Here is a 15898-nt window from a genome sequence, read left to right as displayed (position 1 = left end):
ACTGTCGTTAAAGTTAGCTACGCTCAAACGACGCAAATAAAATCGTAGTATAATCAAAAACAAAGCACAAATCAAAATATGAATTAACAACTAAAAGTTTGGGGTAGGATCCCCTTCAATCCCAACAAATATAAAGAGTTTAGCTACTAGAATTCATAATTAAAACAAGCAAAACAATGTTTAAACAAAGGAAAATAAGCTAGAAATACTAGGCGTGACGGAATCTGCGAAGAACGAAGCCCGGAAACCGTCGATTCTTCAATCCGAGTGCAAAAAGCTCTCTTCCACCCTTGCTTGCTCGAAATTAATGTCTGAATCTCCTCCAAGTCGGCCAAGAAGACTTTCCATCTCATCCCCCTTTCAAAATAAGGTAAGGAATCGCACACCATAATTTCCAAAAATAGGCGGCGCTCGGGCGGTAGAAAAGTACCGCTCGAGCGCCACACTCTCTGTAATTAACCTCGTAACATGCGGCATTCGCGCTCGGGCGGTAGAAATATACCGCTCGAGCGCCGATAGTTCTGTCTCGGATGCACCTTCTCGCGCCCGGGCGGTAGAAAAGTACCGCCCGAGCGCCACATGTTCTGTAAGTCTCCTTCAGCTATTCACTTCTCGCGCCCGGGCGGTAAAAATGTACCGCTCGGGCGCCGCTTTTTCTGTCCAAATTCTCTAGCCTTACACTTTCGGCTCTGATTTTCGTTCTCCGATCATTTTCCCTGCAAATTCATCACACACAAGTGAGACATAATCGAAACAATTAATTACTCAAAAAATGACCAAAAAGTAAATGAAATGCATGCATGCACAATGTAAACGCAATTAAACTAATGCAATAAACACGCAAAAACACCCCCTATCAACCCCCTCATACTAACCTTTTGCTCGCCCTCGAGCAAAATAGGTTAAAGTACGAGATTCTAAACAGACAAAATAAAAACGAAATAACCAACACAAGAAACAGTTAATGGTGAGTTAACAACTTTATGTTCATGCCTCAGTAAATTTTTCATCAAAATCAAGTCATTTCACAACTAAATACTCTTTCTCATCTACAAATAAGTCTTGGCACTAATTCGAACGTGTGTGTGTGTCATGGTGGGTCTAGTCATTCGTACGTCAAATAGATCAATCGTCAAGTTACGCAAGTCACTCAATCAACACTTCAGTACAAATCTTACTAGCGTGCATCCCCGTGTTCATTCATCACTGACCATCAATTTGAACTTTAGTTAATTTTTAAGTGCACAGAAGGGTGTCGAAAGGAAAGAAAATAAGCTCAAGTGGCGAAAAGTTGGGAGTACATCGATCATTTTCATTGTGCAATTGTCAAGACTGTGCGTCTGACTTCCTCGACTCCTTACATCTCCAACTTTTAGCCTAGGAATAGAATTTCATTCCTTTTATTTTCGGCTCCCCCTCACCTTACATCTCCTTTTTTCCCAAAGTTCTTTTTACAAGAACTTTGTTATTTCAACATTTTGATGCACAATTTTCACACATGTACTCCCTAGGCTACGAATATATCTTTTTGGATTATAGCTGGTTAGGAGTACTATATTTCAATTCAGGGTATTGACAAGGGGCATCAAATGCTATCGTGCACGATCTCAATCAGTGACTTATTTCCACGGGTTTTCACGCTAAATCAATTCATACGTGATGTCTTTCAAGTTACCCAACAAGAATTTCAAATTTCACCATTATTTCTACAAAATTCTAAGCCCCACACATATGTGCTCAAAAAGTTCAAAATTTGCACCAAAACTCATGTTTCAACAATCCAGAGTATCCGTCATGCATTGACCCAATCAATATTTCTCAAAGCAGCATCATCATCGGCTCATAAATCATGTCAACTCACCATAAACGACTCACAATCTAACAACGAAAATACGACTCAAAAACCCAAATAACAACTAAATAACTAAACAAGCAAACAAAACAAACTACCCGACCCCCTCATACTTGAGTTGTGCAATGTCCTCATAGCACAAAACGAAAAACACAAAGAAAACACAAACAAACTCATGAATGCAAATGCAAGATGGAATATGCAAAAATAAAAAGAAAGGGGAAACAGTGAACTCCCCTGATCAAGGCTCGTCCTCATCATGATCCGGCGGTTGCACTCCGGCGCCCCCCTGCGGATAGTAGTCGTATTGGAACTGGAATGGGGGAGGAGGTAGCGGAGACGGCGGCACGGTCCCTGGTTCAGTGCCTCCTTGCACAAGTAGCGAGCGCATCATGGAGGCAATGTGCGATAGATGGTCGGAGACATATGAGTTGAATTGACCCTGATACGTTTGGAAAGCGAGATTCTCAGCCATCATATCCGTTTGAGTTCTCCGACGGGGTGGTGGTGGACGGGGACGTGCAGCGGCGGTGCTAGAACCACCTACATCTTCCTCGGGAGAGGGGAAGTCGATTTGGCGCTTGGCATTCTTCCTTTTCCAGTCGTCGATGCAAATTGGCTTCATAGGTTGAATCCATTCCTCGTCGTCCCGGAATAGAACTCCCGCACGGGCACACAACTCGGATATAATCGTCGGGAAGAACAGACCGACGTGACTGTTGCGAGCACACAACATGATTTGAGAGTTGATCAGTGTGCCCACATTCACGTCGTAGTTGTGAGTTAATGCAAAAAGGAGAACCGCACGTTCCTTTTGGACCTCGCTCTTATGCGAGACCGGCATCATCCGTCGGGCCAAAAATAAGTACCACATGGCTACGTCAGCGGTCAAGAATTTTTCGTCGAAGCAGCTCGGCGGTCCGCCCAATGGTTTCCACATAGCACCCGCACCCGGATGGCATAGCGCTGTGATAATCAAATCGTAGTTCGGGTCAGCAGTTAACGCCTCAAAATGAGAATTGTCGACCTCCGGCGTTTCCAAAAGTGCGTTGATCGTTGCCGAGTCACACGGGACATGAACACCCCGAACATACACCGTCCCATTTCTCCCCTCCAAAGCATTTGCGTAAAATTCACGCACCACCGAGACTACCGCCGCCTTAGGATGATTGGAAAAAGTTTCCCATCCCCGCCGTTCCAAATCTATCCGAATTCCTACGTGCCTATCTTCAAGTTGTTTTCGGAATCCCCTCTCCACTATCGGATTTCTATGTATCTTAGCATGCTCATACCTAGCCCGAGCTTCTTCACTAACAAAGCGATGTCTATCAAAAGTCGAAGAAGCGGAAGTACCTCTTTGTTTCTTCTTTGGAGCCATAGGAGTGGATGAGAGAGATTGTGGTTGAGCCGGAGAAGAGGACGCGTGAAATCCGAAGGAGGAGCGTGCCCACGCAGCGTGAATCTTGTTGGTTGGAGTGATTTCCTGCAAGAAGATGAGAGGAGAGGGAAGGGGGTTAGGGATTGAGAGAACAAATTGGGGGGTTCGTGCAGAATGAAGAAAAAAAACAGGGATCTCGCGTTTAAAAGGCATCGCGCTCGAGCGGTAAAAATTTACCGCTCGAGCGCCAGGGCCTCGGGAAAAACTTTTAAGGCAAATGTTCGCGCTCGGGCGGTAAAGATTTACCGCCCGAGCGCCCACCTCTCTGGAAGTTGTGCCTCTGCTTCGCGCTCGGGCGGTAAAAATGTACCGCCCGGGCGCCGAGTTCTCGGGACAAATCACAAATTTTTTTTTTTTTTTTTTTTTTTTTTTTTTTTTCACAACTACACAAAATAAAGAACAAGAAACGAGATGAATAGTAAATACGAATGAGGATGACAATAATTAAAATAGAATTAAATGCGAGATAAGAGAAAAGAATAGTTCTCAATTTATAGTCGAGAGCTTGACTGTCGGTCCGTCTCAGTTCGGATGATCTTGGAACCGTGTGATTCCAAGTTGTGGCTCAACTGTGCCACCCATGTAGTGCTTGAGGCGCTGGGCGTTGACCGTGAACGTCCCGTCCTTCCCATCTTTCAAGTCGACAGCTCCCGATGGATAAACTTTCGAGATCACGAATGGACCGGACCATCGCGACTTCAATTTGCCGGGAAATAAGCGCAACCGGGAGTTGTAGAGCAGAACACTTTCACCCTCCTTAAATTCTCTCTCGATGATTCTCTTGTCATGAGCCTTTTTGGTTTTCTCCTTGTACGACAGTGCGAGATCGTAAGCCAAATTCCGGAACTCCTCCAATTGGTCCAGTTGGAGCAAACGCTGTTCACCTGCATCAGTAAAATTAAAGTTCAGCGCTTTTGTTGCCCAATATGCCCGATGCTCCAACTCGACAGGTAAATGACATGCTTTACCAAATAACAACCTATATGGTGTAGTGCCTATCGGTGTTTTGAAAGCAGTCCTATACGCCCAAAGAGCATCATCTAATCTCACCGACCAATCCTTCCTATTGACACCTACCACTTTCTCCAAAATTCGCTTAATCTCGCGATTCGACACTTCCACTTGACCACTCGTCTGTGGGTGATAAGGGGTAGAGATTTTATGTGTGACACCATATTTGCTCAAGAGTTTTTCAAAGAGTTTGTTGCAAAAATGAGTGCCACCATCACTAATGATTGCTCGTGGTGTTCCAAATCGGTTAAAAATGTTTTTCTTTAAAAATTTTAGGACTACTTGAGCATCATTAGTGGCATATGCTTCCGCCTCTACCCACTTAGACACATAATCCACCGCAACCAAAATGTATTTTTTCGTGAAAGAACTAGGAAACGGTCCCATGAAATCGATTCCCCACACATCAAAAACCTCACATTCAATGATATTATTTAAAGGCATTTCGTGACGGTTAGAGATGTTACCTGTCCGTTGGCATTTATCACATGCGAGCACATAAGAACGAGCATCTTTAAAAAGGGTTGGCCAATAAAAGCCACATTCGAGTACCTTAGACGCCGTCCTCGTTGGTCCAAAGTGACCACCTACCTCACGGTCATGGCAATGCGTAAGAATCGATCCCATCTCTTCCTCCGCCACGCATCTCCGGATCATGGCATCTGCACAAATTTTGAACAAGAAAGGTTCCTCCCAAAAATAATATTTCACGTCCGAAAAGAATTTCTTTCTTTGGTGAAATGTTAGATTTGGGGGAGGTGAGCCTGTAACAAGAAAATTCGCAAAATTTGCATACCACGGACAATTTTTCACCTCAAACAATTGCTCATCCGGAAACCAATCGTTAATCGCATGATCGACAGAATCATCACAAATAAACTCTAATCTAGACAAGTGATCTGCCACTACATTCTCTACACCCTTCTTATCTTTTATCTCAAGATCAAACTCTTGCAACAATAAAATCCATCGAAGTAAGCGTGGTTTTGCATCTTTCTTAGCCAGTAGGTATCGAAGAGCAGAATGATCAGTGAATACAATGACTTTGGACAAGACAAGGTAAGAATGAAACTTATCAAGTGCAAATACCACTGCAAGTAATTCCTTTTCAGTTGTTGCATAATTCAGTTGAGCCTCATCTAAGGTCTTACTTGCATAGTAAATTGTATGAAATACCTTGTTTCGCCGCTGGCCAAGTACAGCCCCCACTGCAGTGTCACTTGCATCGCACATTATCTCAAAAGGGAGATCCCAATCCGGTGCTACCAAGACAGGAGCCGTCACCAAGCGCTCCTTCAGCTTCTCGTATGCCTGCAAACAATCAGAATTAAAGTCAAAAGGCACATCTTTCATAAGTAAGGAAGATAGAGGTTTTGCAACTTTAGAAAAGTCTTTGATAAAACGCCGGTAAAAACCGGCGTGGCCTAAAAAACTTCTAACTCCCTTGATGGATGCCGGAGGAGGTAAGTTCTTGATCACTTCAACTTTTGCCTTGTCCACCTCTATTCCGTCCCCCGAAACCTTGTGCCCGAGGACAATTCCCTCTTGTACCATGAAATGACATTTTTCCCAATTAAGTACCAACTGTGTCTCCTCGCATCTCTTCAACACTACCTGCAGATTCTGCAAACAATCATCAAAAGACGAGCCAAAAATCGAGAAGTCATCCATAAATATTTCAAGAAAAGTCTCAATCATATCATGGAATATAGCAGTCATGCACCGTTGAAAAGTGGCAGGGGCATTACAAAGACCAAATGGCATGCGGCGAAAAGCAAAAGTGCCGTAAGGACAAGTGAAAGTGGTTTTCTCTTGGTCCTCCGGCGCAATCATAATTTGGTTGTACCCCGAATACCCATCCAAAAAGCAGTAAAAATCATGACCCGCTAACCTCTCAAGCATTTGATCAATAAAGGGAAGGGGAAAGTGGTCCTTACGGGTGGCATCATTCAATTTCCTATAGTCAATGCACACACGCCACCCCGTAACAGTCCTAGTAGGTATCAATTCATTATTTTCATTTGTGATAACAGTGATCCCACCTTTCTTTGGCACACATTGGACAGGACTGACCCATGCACTATCAGATATAGGATAGATAATACCTGCATCGAGAAGCTTAATCGTTTCAGCTTTCACTACCTCTTGCATCTTAGGATTCAATCTTCGCTGAGGTTGCACAAGAGGTGAGTACTTCTCTTCCATCAAGATCTTGTGCATGCAGACTGATGGGTTAATCCCTTTTATATCCGCCACCTTCCAAGCAAATGCACCCTTGTGCGCTTTCAAGACTTCCAACAGCTTGTCCTCCATCACATCTGTCAAAGCAGCAGAAATAATGACAGGTAAAGTGCTATTCTCACCTAAGTATACGTACTTGAGGTGTGGAGGCAACGGTTTTAGCTCAAGTGTTGGTGGATCCTCGATGCTTGACCTTTGAGGGGTCAAATCTCTTCGTTCTCCTAGATCCTCCAGTCGCATCCTCATTGGCCTTCTCCAAGGTTGGTTGGCATTAAAGTGTGCCACTATTTCAGCCCTCTCTTCATCCAACTCCTCTTCTCCCAAGTCAGTGTCTATAGTAGCCTCCAAAGGATCCCTAAGAGCATCCTGCACATAGTTAGATGCAAGAGAGTCAAAAGCATCAATTCTAAAACAACTATCGGAGTGCAGTGTGTGCTTAAGTGCATTAAAGACATCAAAAGTAATCTCTTCCTCGCCCACTCTCAATCTCAACTTCCCTTCTTGCACATCGATGAGTGCCTTGCCAGTTGCAAGGAATGGTCGTCCCAAAATTAGAGGCATCTCTGTATCCTCCTCCATGTCGAGCACCACGAAGTCCGCCGGAAAAATGAATTTGTCCACCTTCACTAGCACATCCTCAATCACTCCGCGGGGGTACTTGACAGACCTGTCCGCCAGTTGTAAAGACATCCTTGTCGGCTTAGGATCTCCTAGTCCGAGTTTCCTGAAAACAGATAAGGGCATCAGATTAATACTTGCTCCAAGATCACACAACGCTTTACGAAAAACAACATCACCAATCATGCAAGGAATAGAAAAGCTCCCTGGGTCTTTTAGCTTCGGTGGGATTTTGTTTAGCACCAAAGCCGAGCAACTCTCAGTCAAGTTCACTGTCATGTGATCCTCCAGCTTTCGCTTGTTAGCTAAGATGTCTTTCAAAAATTTAGCATAGCTTGGCATTTGCATCAAAGCATCAGCAAAAGGGATATTAATGTGCAGTTTTTTGAATACCTCTAAAAACTTACCGAATTGCGCATCCAATTTCGCCTTTTTCAATGCTGCAGGGAAAGGAGGAGGAATAACAATCTTATGTTGTGCAGTGGGTGCGGGTGTAGGGTTAGAAGACTTACCTTGAGATGATTCAGTCTGTTCATCCGGCACTTGACTTTTTCCTTTTTCTCTTGGCTCTAGAATCTTTCCACTTTTCAGCTCAATGGCTTTCACTTGCTCTTTTGGATTCGTCTCGGTATTGCTAGGCAAGGTGCCCGGCTCTCGGTTTGCTATCATCTTGGCCAGCTGTCCAATCTGAGTCTCAAGCCCCTTAATCGATGCGTCTTGGTTTTGAAGTCTAGTTTCAGTGGAAGAGATAAATTGTGACATCATTTGCTCCAAATTTGATTTTTCTTCTTTGGGAGGATCGGATCTGTACATCGGCTGTTTTCCATACTGTTGTCCTCCCTGTGGTCGATTCTGACTGTTTTGGCCACCCCATGAGAAGTTGGGATGTTGCCTCCATCCCGGATTGTATGTATTCGAATAAGGGTCATTCCGTGGACGGTTTTGGACTCCCACTTGATGCACAGGTGCTCCTTCGGGCACATAGAATGGATTTCCATCTTGACAGTCTTTCACATAGTGCTCACCTCCACATTTCTCGCAGAATATCTCTTGAAGACGCATGGCCGTGCCACCCATGTTCAATCCATCCAGTTTCCTGTTCAAGACATCAAGTTGTGCAGTAATAGCAGATAAATCAGTTACCTGATGAACTCCCGCACTTCTCCGTTGGTTGTTCCTGTCAGATTGAGGATGATAGCTACTAGCCGCCATCTCCTCCAACAACTCATACCCTTCTTCAGCAGTCTTCCTCAGTAGGTTTCCACAAGCAGCAGCATCTATCATAGTGCGATTAGGAGTAAGCAAACCATAGTAAAAAGTTTGAACGACTAACCCAAGTGGTAACTCATGATGTGGGCATCGTCGCAATAGGTCCTTGAAGCGCTCCCATGCCTCATATAGTGACTCTTGATCAAACTGAGCAAATGTTGTAATGTCTGCCCGCAGTTTCATGGTCTTTGATGGAGGAAAGTATTTGATAAGAAACGCTTTCGCCATGTCCTCCCATGTAGTGATCGAACCTACAGGTAAACAATTCAACCAAGCTTTAGCTTTATCACGTAGAGAGAATGGAAATAAACGCAGTCTAACAGCATCATCAGAAACTCCATTAAATTTAAAAGTATCGCAAATCTCAAGAAAATCCGCGATGTGTGTGTTTGGATCGTCCATCGCAGTCCCTCCAAATTGGACGGTGTTCTGAATCATCTGAATAATGGCTGGTTTGATCTCGAATTGGTTTGCCCGCACAATCGGCCTCACAATGCTGGGGCGCGCACCATCCAAAGAAGGTTGGGCGTACTCTAACATGGGAATCCGGCGTGGCATCTCAATTTGTCTCTCGTTTTGGCGCACCGCCTCCTGCTCTTGTTCGTGCCTCTCCATCAGTTCCTTAAGTCTTTGCTGTTGTCTTCGCCTGCGGAAAGTTCTTTCAATTTCAGGGTCACACTCAAGCTCCAAGTCAAGTGACTTTGGCATGCACCGAAAGAGATATCTGAAATAAGATATGGAGTGTTAGTTCAATAAAAATAAAATACACTAAAGAAAATAACTAAAAAATATAATTGTAGATTAACAGTCCCCGGCAACGGCGCCAAAAACTTGATCGAGCAAAACTTGCACTGTGAATTCCCCAATAAAATATGATTTTGTATGCTCAAAAAGTAATCGCAAGTGCACGATGTCAAGTAATAATATAGTGTATGTGAATACGAGTATCGTTCCGCTGAGGACTGTATTTAACAATTATTATTCCAGTTATTTAAACTTTAGCGACGAAATTTGAGTGGTTGTTTTATACTTACTAAAATGCAATAAAATTAAATAAACAAGTTCAAAGATGACAAGATGAAATGTGAATGCTAGATCAATTGATTAAAATTCAAATGATAAAAGGATTTGTTGGGAATTCTGGTTCACCTACCCCGTATTAATTTATTAATTCGTTCGATTGTGTTCTACGCTTCCGACAGGATTTCCTACTCAATTGAACACACTCTCTCGAGCTATGCCAAACTAATTCACTCAATGAAGTAATTAAATGTCTTTAATTATTTATCAAGAATGAACCGCATTTCGATTAGTGAAACCCCCTAGTTTTCGACCCTAAGGACTATGACTATCGGCACGTATCCAATTTCATATATCTATGCAAATTGTAGATCCGCGAATTATACTACTCGATCCTATCACTCGTTATTCTCTCGAACTCACTCGTGATACAAAACTGTCGTTAAAGTTAGCTACGCTCAAACGACGCAAATAAAATCGTAGTATAATCAAAAACAAAGCACAAATCAAAATATGAATTAACAACTAAAAGTTTGGGGTAGGATCCCCTTCAATCCCAACAAATATAAAGAGTTTAGCTACTAGAATTCATAATTAAAACAAGCAAAACAATGTTTAAACAAAGGAAAATAAGCTAGAAATACTAGGCGTGACGGAATCTGCGAAGAACGAAGCCCGGAAACCGTCGATTCTTCAATCCGAGTGCAAAAAGCTCTCTTCCACCCTTGCTTGCTCGAAATTAATGTCTGAATCTCCTCCAAGTCGGCCAAGAAGACTTTCCATCTCATCCCCCTTTCAAAATAAGGTAAGGAATCGCACACCATAATTTCCAAAAATAGGCGGCGCTCGGGCGGTAGAAAAGTACCGCTCGAGCGCCACACTCTCTGTAATTAACCTCGTAACATGCGGCATTCGCGCTCGGGCGGTAGAAATATACCGCTCGAGCGCCGATAGTTCTGTCTCGGATGCACCTTCTCGCGCCCGGGCGGTAGAAAAGTACCGCCCGAGCGCCACATGTTCTGTAAGTCTCCTTCAGCTATTCACTTCTCGCGCCCGGGCGGTAAAAATGTACCGCTCGGGCGCCGCTTTTTCTGTCCAAATTCTCTAGCCTTACACTTTCGGCTCTGATTTTCGTTCTCCGATCATTTTCCCTGCAAATTCATCACACACAAGTGAGACATAATCGAAACAATTAATTACTCAAAAAATGACCAAAAAGTAAATGAAATGCATGCATGCACAATGTAAACGCAATTAAACTAATGCAATAAACACGCAAAAACACCCCCTATCAATTAATTCAGCTGAACACGTCATTTAACAACCGACAGATAATACCATTACAGTCTGCAACTATTAGTGGGATGCCGCATTTCAGAGGTCACAGAGTACGACTGTCAGAAGAATAATGACGTGACATATCAACGGATATAATATTCAAACAACAGTTAATGTTACCGTTGAAAGGGAAGCTTATAAATAGTTGAAGAGAGCAGCTGAAAATATACGACACGACGAAAAATGCACAACGTATTAAGCTTGTTGTTACGCTGCAAAATTCTCTACTCACATTCAAATATCAAAAGTTCACGCTTACTTGTTCTATCAGTAGCATTCAGGCTATATATTTGAGCTTACTAGCACTTTGTAATCTCTGTTACTTTCTTTAAATCGTGCTAAGATCAGTCAAGGACTGTAAAAACGTTTGTAACTAAGAGTTTCAGTTTTGGCAGTGTTAAGTCCAAACTGAAGTGGGTCAGTACAAGTCTTGTATTTGATCAAAATTTTTTAGTGGATATCCTATCTTCGTGATAGAAGGGGTGACGTAGGAGTTATTCAAGTCTCCGAACATCTAGAAACAATCGTGTTCTTTTTTACTTCAGTTATTATATTTCAGTTAGATATTCTATCTTTCAGTCAGTTCTTATTCCGCAACTGTTTTCTTCAGTTTAACTGATTGTCATTTACTGACGTGATATTTAGAGTCAGTTTGTAATAGAACTGAATCCAAATCTTCGAAGAGAATATAAAATTCGTGAAGTGTTTATTCAACCCCCCTTTCTAAACACTTTCCATCCGATTAACCGATCCGTTCAGATCAACAAGAGGCATAATCAGACTCCATATGTTTTGCAACTAGGGCTTTTGTACAGGTTTCTGCTCTGCAGCACGCCCCCAAGTGTGGCACCTCAAAGGCTTATGTCTTATATTGTCTTGTGCAGGCATCGGTGCTGAGGCTTTATATATTGGGCACGGGGGCGCTCATTGAATGGCGTTGGGGCGCTGCACTAGGCTGTCCTCCGCTCTCGTTTGCTTTGCCGTGGCGCCGAGGTACTGCTTGGTTGGGGCAAATGTGCCTGTCATCGCTGCCTTTTTGCCATTGAATGATGTAGAGAACACAAATGTTTGGGCCTCTAAATTGATTGCTCGAACATAGTCCACGACGTGCTTATTTGAACTCCTTCAACCGCTTGAATACACTTGATACTTCATTTTCAATCCCCGCCAAGCTTGAACAATTGAGACCACACAACTTCTTGAAATCTCACCCGAAGGTTAGCAAATGATGTGAGATTAGATTCATATCAACTCTTCTTATAACTTCTGAACACTTTTTAGAGTGATTTCTTCATTGTCAGCTCCGACTTCCTGATCACTTGAGTTACCATGTCACGCCCCGAGACCGGGGTTTGTAGACACCGGCGTTGTTCAACAATCACATAATCGTCAAACAACAAGCCTCGTAGTTCAGTATAAACCAAAACCAGTCTATTTCATAAATAACTCAAAATAATCTTGTCTTACAGTGATAAATTACAAAACGAAATAAAATGTGCGGAAGCGGTGTACAATTTGAATCGAAACGTAAGAAGAACATAAGCGAGAAATCTTCATATCTCGAAACTTCATCACCAACTCCAATGTATGTCTTATCCATCCTCGTCTACTTGATCTTCATTCTTATCTAGGGAGAGATGTAAGGGGTGAGTGTTTTGGGAAACACTCAGCAAGTGGGGGCCGATCGATTACCACAAGTACGTATAAATATAATTTAAAACCCATATCGCAAACTGATTTTCAAAACGTAGTATATCATATCAAATCGGAATCGAAATGCGAAACAGAGATTATCAGACCATTCAGAACAGAACGAATCAGAACAAATGAAAACACTGTTATTCATCTCGTTATCCATGGTCAAATTGTCCCCAATATGTTAGTCCTCTAAGGGGTGAGGCCAAAACACAGTTTTATACCCACTGATGGGGGCCAGAACACAGTTTTATACCCACTGATGGGGTCAAAACACAGTTTTATACCCACTGATGGGGGCCATATATAATTTACAATCGTCGTTCCATATCCCACTCGAATCATAACAGTGCACCACAGAATCAGATGTATCGAACAACACTTAACGGAATTTTTGAATGAACTCAGCAGAATCAAAGAACTTCGGAAATAGAAGAAACATATCGTACATCGATCGAGATTTTATGAAATATATAATAGCATTTCCGAAAATGGTTTGACACACATACAAGTATGCCATGAAATACTTATAGAAAGTTTAAGTTACAAAGAAATACATAGCAAAAGCCCACTTACCTGATTTCGTTTGGATTAAGGCGCTAGAAGGACATGCTAAAAAACTTCGTTCGATCAAGGTTGCGGTAGAGCTTCGACTAGGCTGCTGCAAATACTAAATTTCGAATTCTTGAAGTTATGGAGAGGGAGTTTGCTTCTTATATAGGCTTCAATAATCAACTATAAAGGTAAGCCCGTATCACTCCAAGAATGTCGTTGATTGCTTAATCAACGTGATGATTGCACTTTTCTTTCCCGAATGAACGTTGCCTCTTCTTGATTCAAGATACACACCCGAGATTCATGCTGTAATGGTGAGTGATTTTGGCTCCCTTAAGTGCAAATGGAGAGTGATTTTGGGCTGCATGAATCTCCTCCAAGATTGGTGTCCTTCCATATTGCACGGTTTTCACATTTGATACCACTTAAATGTCATTACTCAAGGTCATTTACCTCCTCTTAATGATACCTATTCATGGCCATTAACATCATATTTAAAATGCCTATTAATGATCATTAACCTCTTCTTAATTATCATTAATTTTCTTTTAATATAGGTAGTGTAGAGCCCAATTTCGTACACGTAAAACCCTTGTATTTATTTAAATTATTAAAGCATTTAATTAATTTTAAAGGAGTTTTAGCCATGCATAATTTATTTAAATGCATTATCTTTAAATTAATTATGTTGCGTGATGCACGTTAAGATGTCTTTCGAGTTTCGTGTTTCAGGCGTTTATTCGAAGCGGGATTGAGGAAAAGACCCGGTGACGATTTTGGCAATTTAAAACGTGGTACTTTATTTTAAGTTGAGTTTGAGGGTATTTTAATTAAAATTTTAAGTTTTAGTATTCTAAGCCTAAGGTATTTATTTAGAAATTTTAAGAGTTTAAAACTTTTAAAATTTAGTATTTTGTGTGTGTTGTTTTAATTGAGAAGTTTATTTTAAATTAGTATTTTTATGAGAGGTTAGTAGTTTGAATCCTAAATTAATTTTTTTTGCGAGTTTATGATTTTAGAACTTTTAAAGTCTAGTATGGTGTGTGTTATATTTTAACTAAAGAGTTTTATTTAAAAATGTAGAGGAGAGTTAGTGTCTATTTAGTAGATAATTATTTTAATTAAGCAAAAAGTTAGTCTTTTAATTTAATTAAAACACACGCTACACACACACAAACACACTTTTACACACGGTAATACACGCCTAAACACACACACACAAGTTTCATTCTAGTTTTTATTATTTGGAGAGAAAGAAAGTTAGGGTTCTTCGCTAGCATAGCAGCCTCCCCCTTTCCCTGTATTTCCCAGCAAGATTTCGTTCAGTTTATCGCAAGAAATCGGTTCCACGTTCGTCCCGGATCATCCTTCGCTCCTTTCTCGCTTCGGTGACGCCGTTCGGTAACGTTTAAGATTCAAAAGGCACGTATATCCTGTTCTTGATGCATCGATCTTGTCATATTATGCGTGTGTTGTTATTTTTGTTTAAAATCATGTGTGTGATGTGTAGAAGTTTGAGCAAATACGTTGGGATAACTTTTGAAACGATTTCTAGATCTAAAATCACGTTTTTACTATTCTGGTTGAAACTGCGAATTTTCGTTCGAGATATTGAGAAAACTTTCAACTAGAAAATTGTAGAACTTTTCGATACCTTCGATTTGATATAAAATTTGAGATTTTTGGATGAAAATTGAGTGAGTCATGATGTTTTTCGTGGGACTGCTCAAACTGCGAATTTTACGAAAATTGTGTTCTTGAAGTTTTGTTGCAGGCTTCGTTGGGAATCGACGGGTGATCGTTGCTGCGTCTAGGTATGATTAGTATGATGTTGGGATGTTATTTGATACGTCGTATAGTGTCGATAGGCACTCGAATGCGTTAGGAGTCGTGGGAAACGAATTGGTGTCAATTTGCTATGCTTTAAATTGGATGTGTTGTAAGGTGAACTCATTGTTTTGGGTGTTGGTACGAATTTGGTTGATGTTATGGCGTGCTAGGATGAGCCATGGGGTGTCGATTCATAGTCCGTGCAACCAAGTCTAGAAAGTTAAGCAAAACATTTACAAAATTTTCGTTGGTTCGCGTTCACAGTAGGTACACGGACCCATACCCGGACCTCTACACGGGGTCCGTGCCTTTTGTTCTTCCGTAGTGCCTTTTTACAGTGTCTACACGGACCCCCACACGGACCTATGCACGGGGTCCGTGCCCCCCTCCTTTGCGATGTCTTTTTACAGTGTCTACACGGACCCCTACACGGACCTCAGCACGAGGTCCGTGTCTCCTCTTTCTGCACACACAACTTCCAGTACCTACACGGACCCGGAGCCGGACCCGGGCACGAGGTCCGTGTCCTTCACATTTTGGGAAAAAATATTATAACACGTTTGAGGTTTGATGTTGTGGTTTAGTGCAAGGATTATCCAGGGTCGTGTTATGGGGAAATGTTAGAATGTCCTAAGTATCGATTGAACTTGAGAGTAAGTATGATTTCTACGTTAAGTTATGCAAGTAAGTATGCAAATTCATGTTAGTATGTCCAGTGACGACCCCAGTCGAAGTCCAACGAATCCCTCAACGCCAAGTAAGTTTGTACGACGTGCAAGAAAATATTTTAAGTTTTGAGGTATGATAAATGTCTTGTGACCAAATTATGTTAGGATTGGAAAGCGTTAAATTATGAACGGGGACCAATCCGCCCGTTAAATTATGAACGGGTTAGATCGTGGTTGGAAAGCGTTAAATTATGAACGTGGACCAACCAGCCCGTTAAATTATGAACGGGGATCTTATGTATGCGGCAGTGGATACGTCCCTGTCAGCCCAGTACTGTGGTATAGTCTGATCAGGCTCATTTA

General features: G+C 41.9%; 1 protein-coding gene and 1 non-coding gene across 2 annotated transcripts; one reads left to right on the top strand and one right to left on the bottom strand.

The window, feature by feature from the left end:
• Positions 1–366: 366 nt before the first annotated feature.
• LOC140834098 (uncharacterized) lies at positions 367–10219 on the bottom strand. The gene is made up of 2 exons (XM_073198734.1): positions 5478–10219; positions 367–716 (listed from the first exon to the last, which is right to left on the bottom strand). The coding sequence occupies exons 1-2, from the start codon at positions 9135–9137 to the stop codon at positions 708–710; spliced, it is 3669 nt and encodes a 1222-aa protein (XP_073054835.1). The 5' UTR covers positions 9138–10219; the 3' UTR covers positions 367–707.
• Positions 8503–8608, top strand: LOC140835624 (small nucleolar RNA R71). The gene has a single exon (XR_012118945.1). It is a non-coding gene; the product is annotated as a small nucleolar RNA R71 (small nucleolar RNA).
• Positions 10220–15898: the final 5679 nt, after the last annotated feature.

This window comes from Primulina eburnea, chromosome 6 (assembly GCF_022965805.1).
Source record: "Primulina eburnea isolate SZY01 chromosome 6, ASM2296580v1, whole genome shotgun sequence".
Taxonomy (NCBI): domain Eukaryota; kingdom Viridiplantae; phylum Streptophyta; class Magnoliopsida; order Lamiales; family Gesneriaceae; genus Primulina; species Primulina eburnea.
This window is presented reverse-complemented; position numbering and strand designations above follow the sequence as displayed.